Source organism: Dermacentor andersoni, chromosome 8 (genome assembly GCF_023375885.2).
Source record: "Dermacentor andersoni chromosome 8, qqDerAnde1_hic_scaffold, whole genome shotgun sequence".
Classification (NCBI taxonomy): domain Eukaryota; kingdom Metazoa; phylum Arthropoda; class Arachnida; order Ixodida; family Ixodidae; genus Dermacentor; species Dermacentor andersoni.
This window is the reverse complement of record NC_092821.1, coordinates 152,161,182-152,176,877: the sequence shown is the minus strand read 5'-3', so window position 1 is coordinate 152,176,877 and position 15,696 is coordinate 152,161,182. Positions and strand designations below refer to the sequence as shown.

General features: G+C 44.9%; 2 protein-coding genes across 3 annotated transcripts in view; one reads left to right on the top strand and one right to left on the bottom strand.

Moving 5' to 3' along the window:
- Positions 1-15,696, bottom strand: part of hdm (meiosis specific with OB domains hold'em) — a 51,695-nt gene that overhangs the window by 26,928 nt on the left and 9,071 nt on the right. The window lies entirely within an intron of this gene.
- Usp39 (ubiquitin specific protease 39) overlaps positions 1-15,696 on the top strand; it is a 27,984-nt gene extending 12,288 nt beyond the window's left edge. For both annotated transcript variants that reach the window (XM_055067691.1, XM_050173384.3), the window contains exons 5-6: positions 2,066-2,382; positions 15,460-15,696. In XM_055067691.1, coding sequence (XP_054923666.1) covers positions 2,066-2,382; positions 15,460-15,613 — 471 coding nt within the window. In that variant the 3' untranslated portion in view covers positions 15,614-15,696. The remainder of the gene's footprint in view (positions 1-2,065; positions 2,383-15,459) is intronic.

Genomic DNA, 15,696 nt, shown 5'->3' with positions numbered 1-15,696 from the left:
CATCTGGTGTGCCCCAAGGAAGTGTACTAAGTCCACTGTTATTTTTGGTTTATATAAACGACATTGTGTGTTCCATTGATAGAAATGTTAAAATTGGTTTATTTGCCGATGACTGCATGCTGTACACCCCAATAAGTTCTGTGGCTGACCAAATATTACTGAATGATGCTTTCCGCGAAATTGTGGCCGGGTGTGACAGATCAGGAATGGTCTTCAATTCTGATAAGACTGTGCTTATGCGCATGACAAGAAAGAAACGTCCTATCCACTTTAGTTACTCTGCTTACGGCACTACAATCTCGGAACTCGAAAAATACAAATATTTAGGCGTTTTAATAAATTCACAGCTTAACTGGAGCAACCATGTTGATTACATCTGTTCATCTGCGTTAAAAAGCTTGGATTTTTAAAACACAAGCTCAAAGGAGCACCCAGTCACGTTAGGCTATTAGCCTATAACTCTCTTATTCGGCCCAAACTTGAGTATGCAGCTATAGTGTGGGACCAGTACACCAAAAAAGATATAGCATAAATAGAAAACGTGCAAAGACGGGCTGTGCGCTTCGTTTACAATAAATTCAAGAGAACTGATTCCCCATCTGCTTTAATGGCCTCCAACGAAATTAAACCTCTTCATATAAGACGGAAAATTGCTCGATTAACGTTTCTTCATTCACTCATCCAGGGAAAGTTTGGAATTTCTTCTTCACCTTAAGGTACACCTTCAACTACACGAAAAACCCGTCACCAACATACCCATGCCCTAACACCATATTTTGCAAAAACAAACTTGTTTAGATACTCATACTTTCCGCGCACAATAAACGATTAGAATGCACTGCCTGAACAGATTGTCTCAAGTGACAGTTTTGAAAGAAATCTTAGCAATTAATTTTGACGTGCAGATTGATGTGCAATGTATTTCCTTTGACTTGTTTCGCTCATTTGTGTCATGTGTCAAACCTTTTGTCTATGTAATAACATTATGGCGTTTGTAAATATGCCTTGTTATCTGCCCTTCCTGCTTGGGCTACATGAGGTCTGCAGTATTATGTAAATAAAAAATTGAAAAAAGACACCCAGTAAACACAAGAGCCAACATTCCATTAGGGTCTACTATGGAAGGGAGTTTTCTGTGGACACTTATTAGTACATTGAACATGACTTAGTCAAATAACTGTGCCTTCATCTTTGATGAAACTACTGAAGCATTAACTTCATTGCTTTCTTATATTATCATTATCATTATGGCTAACTTGCTCATTAGAACTTCTCGCATGTAAGTGCACATGCTAGCCATCATTTCTCACGTGTGGGAACTCTTCATAGAAGCCCCAAAGCTCTCACATTGCATTAGCCCTTGATCCTTCACAATGATAAATTAAATTTGTAGCAGCTGTCAGAAAATCAACTTAGCAGTTGTAGTTGTCTTTGCAACCATTGATTCCTGCTGCAAAGCCTATCTCAAGGTTTAGACTCTGAAAGAATGTACGTTTCGGCATGCTGGTGTCCCATCTTAGCCTTTTAGCTCACAAAAAAAGATACAGAGGCAGTATGAAAGACTTATACAACATAACAGATAGAGCACTTTGTCTAAAGGCTCATTCACACCGGCGACTGACAGTGGTCGCAAATGGTCGCTTTTCTTGAAAAGTGACCATTTTGGGCCAGTCGCTCGCTGCTCGATTTTTCAGTCATGCGACCGTGGTCGCAAAACTGATAAACCAATCTCAATGGCACACCGGAAGTGATCTTTCATGTGTCTGCATCCGGCCTGCTCCTGCGTTGCGGCAAATTCCGCGTAGATTCCGAGAGTTCTCACTGAGAACGATAATCTCCGGGATTGCAACTTGCGGGTCACACTCAGCCGGGCTTGCCGGTGTGAACATCAGTCGCCTTCGGTCGCTTTTTGGTCGCGAGTCGCAAATGGTCGCGCGACCTCCTCAAGTTGCCGATGTGAATGACCCATAAGTATTTTATACTGTGTGTGTGCGTGTGTGTGTTTCTTTCCTTCTTTTTTTACTGAAAGGCTAAATCAAAGCTCATATCCTCTCTGTCTTGCCAGGTGCCACTTTTTACTATCCTCTCAAAGTTCAATGGGACCAGTGAGAAGGAATACAGGACGTACAAGGACTCGACGCTCAAGCGCTTTGAGTTGACCTCACTGCCACCGTACCTCATCCTCTACATCAAGCGCTTCACAAAGAACACATTCTTTGTCGAGAAGAACCCCACTATTGTGAACTTCCCCATAAAGGACGTTGACCTGGGTGAACTGATAGCTGTGAACGTGCCAGATTCTGCTGAGGGAACCTACGTTTACGACCTCATTGCCAATGTTGTGCATGAGGGTGAACCTGGATCAGGGAAAGGAACATACAGGTTGGTGGCCTTCACATAGCTTGGTGTTTTAAAAGGACACTGAGGAGGAAATTAAGCTAAAATCAAGTAGTAAAGTACACTTTTACAATACCAAGAAAAAAGTTTACTTATTTTGAAAGGTGACTTTGTCAGCCAGAAAACAAGCAAAAATGAAGATAGGTGGCATAACTGCTTTCGGGGAAGTTCCCACACTAGGTAGCTGTAATGTCAGGGATTTTGATGGCGTCTGCTCAGGTTTAGTTAATCTTTTGTTGGTAAAAATGGACTACATTGTATTTCAAACAAGTCAGAGATCAAACTTGGAGAATTTCAGAACATTTACTGAGATTTTTACAACAGCCTGAATACAAAAAAATACCGTATTTACTCGCATAACAAATGCCCTTCTTTGCAGAAAAAATTGCGCTAAGTTCAGGGGTGCATTCATTATGCAGGGTAAAATTGTGGGTTATTTTTTCTCTGCGGCCATTGCTAAAAAGTAGGAGATACACAGTATGATTCATTGTCCGATACGGCATTTAACGTACAGGAATGGAGGCTGGATCCGAGGCATTTTGCCATCGCGTAGCGCTGGATCGGGCACATGGTGTGCAACAAAAGTAGGAGACATATGCTACGATTTGGCTGCCATTCCGGCAAGTCTAATGCTGTATTGGATGCTGAACTGTGCTGTACTGTTTGTCTCCTACTTTTGCCGCACAACAGGCATCCGATCCGGCGCTACGGCACGGAAAAACACCGTATCGGACACTGAATCGTACCATGTGTCTCCTACTTGACAGCAACTAGTTTGGGGTTCGATCATAGTGCAGGGTGAATAAAAAAATTCACTTTTTGATTGGAAAAGTGGGGCATGCATTCATTATGCAAGTAAATATGGTACTTTGAGATCGCTGATGTCACACCAATGTGGGAGCACTGAAGTTGCTGTGTAAAACTTAAAAAAGGCTAGTTTGCTCTTCCCTTTATTTCTTCTTTTTTCTTTTGTATTAATCATACTCTTGCTGCAATATTAACAAAAATAGAATTTTTCAAAATCAGCATGAACAAATTTATTGTTTCTCTTTAGGTGTCACTTTAAGGTGAAGCTGTATTATGGGAAGTTCTAACTCTTTTGCATCCATGTCCATGCCAAATTGCCGCTATTAAGGTGAGCGGGTTGGAGAGTGCCCTAGTGTTTGATATGGACATGCAGCACATACCTATACGAGACACCTGCTGTTTCAGTGAGGAAATAGAAGAACTGTGAGAAACAACAACAAGGCTACGAAGGCCGTAGTGGATTGGTTTCGATGAACAAATATATATTTGAATAGGGAAATCAGAGGTAGCCCCAAGCCGAAGCTTCCACATCACATCTTCGGTGCAGCTGTGAAAGTGCAGGTCTTTCCAGCCGTGTACAGTTGAACCTCAATATAACAAGCACAGATATAAGGAATTATCAGATACAACGAACTAAACATAAAGTATTTCTCGCCGATATCAGCATGTAACGAATAAATTCCTATAAGGAATATTGAATACAATTATGGTATTTTTTCACTGGGTGTGACTTCGTTATAACAAGGTTCGATGGTATTTTGGTATTAACTGGTATTTTATGACGCCCCTAGCAGTGGTGTAGCCGGGGGGGGGGGGGGTGCTATCGGGCTTCAGCTTCTCTACCCCCCCCCCCTCCCATTTTTCCTGCTGGTGCCTTGCTCTCTTTTATGCCTGGCACATCGCCTCTGAATCAAGGCACGTATGCTTCGAACCCCCGGCCTAGACAAGTGCAGGATGGTACACGCCTTCAGGCAGACCAAGGGCTTGCTCCAGATAACAGTTGTATTATGATGCACTAATAGGGAATAATGGAACCTTAGACCGTTCAAAAAAATATCCTGAATATGTGCCTGACCCCTAAGATACATCATGTGGGATCCACCATTGCGTTATGGAACCTCAACCGAAACCTTAAAAAGAACTGCAGCAAATGTGTTAGACATGACTCCTATGTCCAGGAAATGCTAAGCAGCGTCATGCAATTCAATCAAAATTTTTCCTATGGCCCTTTTGTGTTGAACACAGGTTCTTGTCAGGTCACCATAGCTAAGCTGCACATGACCTCAGTCAAAAGGAGCAGGACCACCGGGGAATGCTGAGCACTGATGGGTCTCTCTTCTGCTGCTGGATAGTTCAGGCATCAACCTCGAATGGGACAGTCTTACCATCCATCTAAAGTTACTTCTTCTTCCCAGTATTATATTGTTTAGTACTTCACTTACGCAATTCTGATGCTCAATTTTTCAATTTAGATACCCACTACAGTATTATAATGTTTGTTAGAATTGAGTACAAAGCCAAAAATGCAATGGCTTGCATCCAACTCTCACCTCCAATTTCGAATTTCATCTTCTAATCTCAAAGGCTCCAGATTTCTGGCTCCGGACAGGCCGCCATCGGAATATGCACCTGGCAACGTTTAACGCTAGAACGTTATCTAGTGAGGCGAGTCTAGCAGTGCTATTAGAGGAATTAGAGGGCAGTAAATGGGATATAATAGGGCTCAGTGAAGTTAGGAGGCCAAAAGAAGCATATACAGTGCTAAAAAGTGGGCACGTCCTGCGCTACTCGGGCTTAGCGGAGAGACGAGAACTAGGAGTCGGATTCCTGATTAATAAGAAAATAGCTGGTAACATACAGGAATTCTATAGCATTAACGAGAGAGTGGCAGGTCTTGTTGTGAAACTTAATAAGAGGTACAAAATGAAGGTTGTACAGGTCTACGCCCCTACATCCAGTCATGATGACCAGGAAGTCGAAAGTTTCTATGAAGACGTGGAATTGCCGTTGGGTAGAGTCAAAACAAAATACAGTATACTGATGGGCGACTTCAATGCCAAGGTAGGCAAGAAGCAGGCTGGAGACAAGGCAGTGGGGGAATATGGCATAGGTACTAGGAATAGCAGGGGAGAGTTATTAGTAGAGTTTGCGGAACAGAATAATATGTGGATAATGAATACCTTCTTCCGCAAGCGAGATAGCCGAAAGTGGACGTGGAGGAGCCCGAACGGCGAGACTAGAAATGAAATAGACTTCATACTCTGCGCTAACCCTGGCATCATACAAGATGTGGACGTGCTCAGCAAGGTGCGCTGCAGTGACCATAGGATGGCAAGAACTCGAATTAGCCTAGACCTGAGGAGGGAACGGAAGCAACTGGTACATAAGAAGTCGATCAATGAGTTAGCGGTAAGAGGGAAAATAGAGAAATTCCAGATCAAGCTACAGAACAGGTATTCGGCTTTAACTCAGGAAGAGGACCTTAGTGTTGAAGCAATGAACGGCAATCTTGTGGGCATCATTAAGGAGTGTGCAATAGAAGTCGGTGGTAACTCCGTTAGACAGGATACCAGTAGCTATCGCAGGAGACGAAAGATCTGATCAAGAAACGCCAATGTATGAAAGCCTCTAACCCCACAGCTAGAATAGAACTGGCTGAACTTTCGAAGTTAATCAACAAGCGTAAGACAGCTGACATAAGGAAGTATAATATGGATAGAATTGAACATGCTCTCAGGAACGGAGGAAGCCTAAAAGCAGTGAAGAAGAAACTAGGAATTGGCAAGAATCAGATGTATGCGTTAAGAGACAAAGCCGGCAATATCATTACTAATATGGATGAGATAGTTCAAGTGGCTGAGGAGTTCTATAGAGATTTATACAGTACCAGTGGCACCCACGACGATTATGGAAGAGAGAATAGTCTAGAGGAATTCGAAATCCCACAGGTACCACCGGAAGAAGTTAAAAAAGCCTTGGGAGCTATGCAAAGGGGGAAAGCAGCTGGGGAGGATCAGGTAACAGCAGATTTGTTGAAGGATGGTGGGCAGATTGTTCTATAGAAACTGGCCACCCTGTATACGCAATGCCTCATGACTTCGAGCGTACCGGAATCTTGGAAAAACGCTAACATAATCCTAATCCATAAGAAAGGGGATGCCAAAGACTTGAAAAATGATAGACCGATCAGTTTACTGTCCGTTGCCTACAAAGTATTTACTAAGGTAATTGCAAATAGAATCAGGAACACCTTAGACTTCCGTCAACCAAAGGACCAGGCAGGATTCCGTAAAGGCTACTCAACAATAGACCGTATTCACACTATCAATCAGGTGATAGAAAAATGTGCGGAATATAACCGACCTTTATATATAGCTTTCATTGATTACGAGAAAGCGTTTGATTCAGTTGAAACCTCAGCAGTCATGGAGGCATTGCGTAATCAGGGTGTAGACGAGCCGTATGTAAAAATACTGAAAGATATCTATAGCGGCTCCACAGCCACTGTAGTCCTCCATAAAGAAAGCAACAAAATCCCAATAAGGAAAGGCGTCAGGCAGGGAGATACGATCTCTCCGATGCTATTCACAGCGTGTTTACAGGAGGTATTCAGAGACCTGGATTGGGAAGAATTGGGGATAAGAATTAATGGAGAATACCTTAGTAACTTTCGATTCGCTGATGATATTGCCTTGCTTAGTAACTCAAGGGACCAACTACAATGCATGCTCACTCACCTGGAGAAGCAAAGCCGAAGGGTGGGTCTAAAAATTAATCTGCAGAAAACTAAAGTAATGTTTAACAGTCTCGGAAGGGAACAGCAGTTTACAATAGGTAGTGAGGCACTGGAAGTGGTAAGGGAATACATCTACTTAGGACAGGTAGTGACTGCGGATCCGGATCATGAGACTGAAATAATCAGAAGAATAAGAATGGGCTGGGGTGCGTTTGGCAGGCATTCTCAGATCATGAACAGCAGGTTGCCATTATCCCTCAAGAGAAAAGTTTATAACAGCTGTGTCTTACCAGTACTCACGTACGAGGCAGAAACCTGGAGGCTTACGAAAAGGGTTCTACTTAAATTGAGGAGGATGCAACGAGCTATGGAAAGAAGAATGATTGGTATAACATTAAGGGATAAGAAAAGAGCAGATTGGATGAGGGAACAAACGCGAGTTAATGATATCTTAGTTGAAATCAAGAAAAAGAAATGGGCATGGGCAGGACACGTAATGAGGAGGGAAGATAACCGATCGTCATTAAGAGTTACGGAATGGATTCCAAGGGAAGGAAAGCGTAGCAGAGGGCGGCAGAAAGTTAGGTGGGCGGATGAGATTAAGAAGTCTGCAGGGACAACATGGCCACAATTAGTACATGACCGGGGTAGTTGGAGAAGTATGGGAGAGGCCTTTGCCCTGCAGTGGGCATAACCAGGCTGATGATGATGATGATGAATCTCAAAGGCCGTGCTGTGTCGTTCTTCAGGAACCAGGGTTTACTTAGAGCACCAGAAGTTTGCGATCATGTTATGGATGGAATCAAAGATGACATGTTCTGGGTGGTTCATAGTATAATAATCAGTTCTCAGAAGTGGCAATGGATGATGCCCATTCTACTGTGGCTCAAATGCAAGAAATTTGGTTTTTCCAAATTAGAAACATATCATCATTTCTCTCTGTGACCATGAAAATCTGGTGAGGGAACTGTTATATCTGTTACATCTTGATTACTGTGGATTACGACTGGTAAGAGAAAGGACAACTGACGCCATGGTGAGCGGTTGAATCAGCACTGGCCTATCCCCAGTTGGGAGTGGCGTTTATTGCGTAACTAGCAGAGGGAAACATAGGGGGCGCTAGTGATTACATAACACACCGCCACACAAGAACTGACTACAAAAGACAAAAGAAGCCACACAAGAACTGACTACAAAAGACAAAAGAGAACACACACACACAAGACGTTCACAGGAGAAATCTTGAAGGAATTCTCACTGGTCTTCCCGAGCGCGACTTTTTCGGGAATGCTTGCGCTGGCACCGTTCTCGGGTCTGAGGATCGGTCAGGCGGAAGACTTTGGCGTGAGGAATGGTGTGGCTCACTTTCTCCTGTTGCCTCAACAGGATAGTTGTCTTCAGGTGTTTCTTGGGGATCCCTTGAGTGGCTTCGCACTCGTAGGTGGTGTCGGTTGTGCATGTACGCTTGACCATTGGCTGCTGTGACTGTATACCTCCGTGGTTCTGGGCCTACTTGGGTTATGACTGCTTTTTCCCATTTCTTTCCATGCCAGAACCACACTGGTAGGTTCTTGCCCAATGGTGGCAGGTCTCGAGCATGCTGGTCTGCGTACTTGGGCTGTGCCTGCTGCCTTGTTTGAAGCTTCTTCTGGAGCACTTTATGGTGGTAGTGTGGTAACAAGGTTCTGGGATGGGCTGGAATAAACGTTCTTATCCTTCTTCCCATAAGCATCTCTGCTGGGGATAGGAGGCCATTCATCGGAGTTGCTCTGTGGTTCATGAGCACCATTGAGAGTTCCTTGCCCTCAGAAAGCGCTTTAGTCATTGTTGCTTTTATGGTCTCTCAACTTGTCCATTTGAGCGAGGGAAAAGAGGTGATGTGGGTTTGTGGACGATGTCCCATTCCTTGTTGAAGTTTGTAAACTCAGTGGAGTCAAATGGAGGTCCTTGATCAGTCACGACTTCTGAAGGTATGCCAAACCGTGCATAGATGTCGTTGAGCACTGAGATCACAGGTGAGGCTGCAGTTTTTGACATTTTCTTGACCTCTACAAACTTGGAGTAGTAGTCTACTAAAAGCAAATATGTGGCACCATTGTGGTGGAAACAATCCATTGCCACTTTTTCCCACGGACGTGTCAGCAGTTCTCTGTCAAGGAGCGGTTCTCGCTGATTAGCTCGCCGATGGCGTTGGCAGAGCTCACAACCAGACACCATCTCCTCAATGTCCTGGCTTATACGAGGCCAGTAGACACTCTGACGAGCTGTATTCTTACACGAGACTATGCCACAATGGGTCGTGTGGATCCTTGAGAGTACGTCCTTTTGGCATGCCTGGGGCACAACAAGTCGTTCACCGTAACAGAGAAATCCATCAGTTGTGTACAGTTCACTCCTGATTGAGTAGTAGGGCTTGACTGTTGGCGGAACTTTTGAGATTTTGTCAGGCCAGCCTCTCTGGATGTACCAGGCTACACGTTGAAGTGTGCTATCAGTAGCTGTGCAGCTTCTTATCTCAGCTAGCTTTGGTGTTGAGGCCTGCACCAATGTACAGGTCAGAACCTGATGTCCTAGGTAGGTGACTGAGGGCAAACCCAATTTGAGTTTGTCATAGTTCAGTTTGAGGTTGTTAGCTCGTGCTGTGCTGAGCACTTTACGCAAGTGTGCCACATGCTCTTCAAGTGTTCTTGATGCGATCAAGCTGTCGTCAAAGTATGGCGTGACAAGTTCTTGACGTTCAAAGATACTGTCAATTGCTTGCTGAAAAAGTTCAGGGGCTGTATTGAGGCCAAATGGTACCCGAAGGAACCTATAGCGTCCCCAAGGTGTGGCAAATGTGCACAAATACGAGCTGCTTACGTCAAGAGCTAACTGCCAAAATGCACTCTTAGCATCCAAAACTGAGAACACTGTACACCCACTTAGCCGCGCGAACAGTTCTTCTGGAACTGGAATGCAATAGTGATGTCGCTTCACGGCTGCGTTTAAGTTCCTTGGGTCAAGACAGATTCGCACACTTCCATCTTTCTTTGTGATTATGACGATAGGATGCACCCAGTCTGTTGGTTCCGTCACACGCTTGATTATGCCATTCTGTTCCATTCGTTCGAGTTCAGCTTTCACAGTCTTTTCTAGTGCACTAGGTACACGGCGAGGGGCAGTAACTGTAGGCTTAGCATCTGGCTGGAGGTGTATGCTGTATTCTCCAGGTAGCCTGCCAGTGCCTCTGAACACATTAGGAAATTCTTGGAGCACGGCTTCAAGCTGTTGAGAAGCCGAGGGGTACGCCTTTTCCACTGCTTTAATGTTCCCGACTGTGCACCAAGTCTAGCACTGTGCATGCAGCTGCTCCAAGTATAGGCTTGAGGCTTTCTTTGACTAGCAAAAATTTTAGAATGCTCTGCCTGTTTTTCACTGAGCAAGAGAGCTCGCATTCATAATCAATGTTGAGTTGCTCACCGAGGTAAGTTGTGACCTTTGCTTTTGTTGTCACAGTCGGCTGGGGCTTCCATTTCAACACTAGCTGCTCAGGGAGAATGTTCACGTCGGACCCCGTGTCCAATTTAAAGTTCACGTCGCGGCCATTAACTTCGACGCATTCGATCCAGTCTGATAATGCATTTTCCACAATGTCCACGGTGAGGCTTCCCGAGAAGAGTTCCTGGTCGGGGTTGTCACCCTGGTCGGCGCCAAGCATCCGAACTTTTCTCTGCATTGCTCGTTGCTTCTGACGGCAAACACTCGTGTAGTGTCCAAACTTCCCACACGCGTAGCAGGTAGAGCCGTAGGCGGGGCAATGTCGGGGTTGGTGCAAGGTTCCACACCTGCCGCATGTGCGTTGAGATACTGTTCCTCTAGGCTGACTGTTTCTTCGGTACAACGATGGTTGTCCTCTCGGCTGTTGCTTGTCGGGTGCTTGTTGTCGAGCTTGCTTGTGTTTTCTGTTCAAGTTGTCCACATTCACTTCTTGTCCATCCGCTGTCGTTGCTAGCGAAGACACATGCTGCTTGGATATTTCCCCAACTCTGCACGTCGCGACAATTTTCTCCAGTGTTAGGTCTCTCGCGAAACAGCCTTTCTCGAAGTGCTGCATCCTGAATGCCGACGATGATCCTGTCGCCCAGGAGGCGGTCATGCTTGTCACCGAAGTCACATCTTGCTGCTTGCTGCTGGAGTTCAGCAATGAACTCGTCAATGGGCTGGTTTTCTTTCTGACACATGCTGTTGAAGACGGCTGTCACTTGTGTCATGTTTTTGTACGGAAGGTATCTCTCGTCGAACTTCGCAAAAATGGCTGCCACTGTGTCGCTTCTTTGCTCACCTTCAGCTGGCGGAGAAAAACGGAATGTCTCCACGACCTTCCGCGCTGTTGGACCCATGACGTGAAGTAGCAGTGCTCGCCTTGTTGCTTCTGGCTTCGCGCTGTACTCACATGCTGCTTCGTAAAGCTGATAGGCCGCTTTCCAGTCCGACCACGCTTCGGCGGGGTTGCTGCCCAGCTCGAAATGTTTGGGTGGTTGAATGAGCGGGAGTGCCATGCTTAATAACGTTGATGCCGCGTCACTGAAGGGCCTAAGAGCTGCTGCGTTGGGTTAGTTGACTTCTGACACCATGTTATATCTGTTACATCTTGATTACTGTGGATTACGACTGATAAGAGAAAGGACAACGGACGCCATGGTGAGCGGTTGAATCAGCACTGGCCTATCCCCAGTTGGGAGTGGTGTTTATTGCGTAACTAGCAGAGGGAAACGTAGGGGGCGCTAGCGATTACATAACAGGAACAATCAAGGGTATCGCATTATGCGTTACTTAAAGTATGAATATCGGGGCACACGTTACAATCGAGCACATTGCATTTTCCATCCCTGACCAGAAAAAGTCAGATGCACATTTCAATCGAGGGCATGTTAAAATTGAGTAAATGTGGTAGTCTGAGTAGAATAGTTTGCTCATCTTGTTTTAAAGAAGTACTAGAATATATTTTCGAAGTTGTAAACGCTCTTGAACACGCTTCTCGCATGTAGAAGCTTGACACATAGCAAGTACGAAGGTTGAGACAAACTTATAAGATATTCAAGTTTAATTCACATTTTATCTCGAAAGGCCAGACCTGGCATTACTGATGTTATCTGAGTCACGATGACGTCAGTGTCCTGATTCATGACATTGTGACAAACAGCTAAATTTACTTATGTCGGGAAGTGCTTAAGTTAGGCAGGTTGACGTTCATAAAAATGAAGGAAGTGGGCTATAAGTATTCCTTCTGCTTGTGCTTTTGGTTTTTTGCAGTGGCAGTGATTGCAAAAATAGAGTGAGCTAGTGTATTGTGATTACACGAAGCATTCGGTGACGTCACACGAATGCATCGTGTGATGCATTCATATGACTGGGCACCAAAACTGGGTACTGGGTACTAAAACTGAAACTGGTTCTTAGAAACAAGATTTATAGTGAATAATTTGAGGCACTTCGACTCTTGCCTGTGAAATTTCTAGGGTTTAGCTCTTTCCCTACCATGGGGAAAGTAACTGCATTATGTAGGTTACACTAGATTTCTTTTTTTTTTTTAAGGAAGCATTACGCTTATAATTTTATGTAATCCATGAAAAGAAGGCAGAATAAATGTGCTTTTCAGGTATAAAAGGTTTATTAACAAGATCTATGCAGTAACATAAAATTTTAATTGCCAATAACAAAATTGTAGAGTAAAATTGAATGAAACTTCTTCAAATAGTCTTGTACCTAAAAATAAGAAGATGCTATGAAGATGTTGAAATACACAAGACATTTCGCCATTCTATAGTCACTATTTCTGAAGAAATCATAATTTTGTCTTAAACAGTACTTCCAGTACTATGAAAAATTTGCTGGAAGCCCTATAGTTGTGTGCCATGTGGCAAATCAATTCCTTAATGTAAAACACAGGGCACGGTTGAAAGTCTTGCAGCATTTTGTTGCAGCTTTTGCTCGGTTTTGCTAAGGTTGTATTCCTTGAAATTCTAGTGTGCGTTCATTTTAGCTCGCTGGCGCTGAGTGGCTTCAGCTGGTGGAAGGGCCCAAACTAGTGGTGCATCCATCGTCATTGCTCTCCGAATTAAACTCAGACAAGAGGGCAGCACCCTCTGACTTGCTGCTGCTCAGGCTGTCGAGAAAATCAACCGCAGAGCAACAGAATCACGAGAGTGGTGATATCTTGGAGTGCGCACAGGGTTTACGAGGGTGACCATTTTCACGTTCAAACTCCCGTGCCTTCCAAGCCCGTTCTAAAATTTCCACCATGCGGATAAGTGCGAACTCAAAAAACGAAACTGTATATCCTATACTATAAGTTAAATGGCACAGTGGGCTTGTGTGTGCTGCAGAAGGTCTCAAAAACGGCGCTCTAAACCGTCATTAGTGGGCTAAGATTGCTTAATGAGCACTGTAGGGACTGAGTTAGAGAGCGCAAACGTCAGGCAGTCGAAATTGAGTGAGAGCCCCACACTGCAGTGTGTGCCATAGCCTCAGTTGTGCTTTGGGATGTTGGATCCCAGAACTTAACTTTCAGAACTTTCTAATCTTATTGTGAATATAGGCTTAGGCTGAAGTGCTGTATTTACTCTATTCTAATGCACCCTCAATTTTCGCATTTCGAGAAATGCAATATGCCATAGCCATGATTGTTCTCTGGCCACATTTCTACGGTATTGGCGGCGAGGAGTTACGGAGTCGCCATCTATCGGAAGCGCCTCGCTGGCGTAGTATGAGGGATCACGTGGCGCGCTCCTCATAGGTTTTGCTGTCAGCGCTCACTGAAAACACCATGCGCGACCTCTCCCGGACATTTCTGTACGTACTTTCGAAACGAGAGAAGTTTCTTAGTGTCTAAATAATAATCTTAGGCAAACTGAAAGCACAGAATCGTTTACAGACGCTATCTCTTTACCGAATGCGTACAGTGAACGCTACTGCGCGCGGTCGCCGCGATGGAGTCTCCCGAACCGGCTTCTTGCGTGAAAGGTAGGTAAACGCCGAGAGCAAACTATGTGAAATATGTTCTTATAGTGTTTGTATAACTAAATGGAGCGTAACAGAACGAAGCCTTAATGCAGCGATCGCGCAGATTCGCAGCGACCGACTGTGCGTCTGCATGCTTGTCCGCGCACTGTTTCGCTTTCTCCCCGCGCGCGTTTTCTCACCGTGCCATGAGCTTTAGGCCGCAGAATATCAGCATTTGACAGTATACAAGCAACCATTGTTGCGTGGGCGCTATCAGAGCTGTTCAAAAATAATTTCATTGCAGAGACTTCCACGCCTACGGGGACTGTAATGTGCCGTCGCGACGATTCAATCTTTTTTTCTTCTAAATTCTTTGACCTTTCAATATTATTTCTCGAGTTGCGTCGCACTGTATGTTTATCGCTGTTCTCAGCGTGCAATTTCCCGCTGCTCCTCTTTTTGTAATCCAGTGCATTAATTCATAACACAAACATGACCATATGCCATGCTTTTTTTAAATGTGCTTCTTGCCGCTGCCTTTCCACTCCAGTGAACTTGCCAGTATCTATAGCATCGACAAGTTCATAGACCAAACCGTCATGACATTAGTCGGGCAGCGGACTCGGGCGAGCGTCTCAGCGCGCGTTTTCCGAACATCGCAGACCCGGCGTCGTAGCAGAAATCTTCCTCGCGTCTGTGCTTGCTGCATACCCTAGTTGTAGCCGATGACTGTTTGCCGGTTTTATGTTTCGCGAGCCGAGCTTCACGCAGCTTCTTGTCCTGCGGCTACGTGTGAATAAGGCTGACACCGGCCTCCGTTACGTGCGTCTGGCCCTGCGGCACTGAGCAGTAGCCTACCATGTTGCGCGCCTTCAAAGGCAGCCACTACCTATTGTAGTGCTTTGAAGCATTGTAAAGGAGACACTCGAAGCGGGAAAATTTCGCCACTAAATGAGGACCGCAGCGTACGAGGGAATTTAAACTCGTTTTCAGCTCGCTTCGGCGCGCCCGAAGCAGCCGACGCGGCCGCTATGTCCACGTGATCCCTCCTAGCACGTCACGCCGACGGTGGCGCCAGCTTTTCCAGTGGTGGAGCTCGAGGCCAATAGGTGGTGTGCAATGACAACAAACTTTCAATGCTCACACCACTTTTAGGCACCAGCAGTACAGCTTTCAATATTGGGCCGTTGGATTGGGACACTGTCTATTGTAGTTTTGGGTTCTTACTCGATTCTAATGTGCAGGTCATAATTTAGTGAATTTTAACGAGAATAAAAGTCCGCATTAGAATCGAGTAGATACAATAATTCTTCTCACGTGCTTAGCCGCTGTTTGTACATCGTTCAGCACTTTCAAATGAGCATGTTTGGATGCTGGTGAAGTGAGACATAAGCAAATTATTGTACATTCTTGGTTAAGCGTGAAAGATAACTTGCAGCAGGCTCAGTCAATTGCCCGTTTGTTTTCTTGGTGTGCTTGATCATTGAATGATGCTCAGGTTGCTTTTGTAGTAACTGCATGCATTCACACCTATGCAGGGCTCACATCTTGCATCGTGGTTCTGGGAAGTGGTATGAGCTACAAGATCTCCACGTCACCGAGATCTTGCCACAGATGATCACACTGTCAGAAGCCTACATACAGATATGGGAGCGGAGGAGAAAAAAGCTGGCGGCATCAACATCTGAGTAGCCTGTTTTCCAAGTGCATCCTATATTGATGACATCTTAGTTTGCTCATCTATGAATAAATGTAAAGTTGTTCTACTTGCAGAA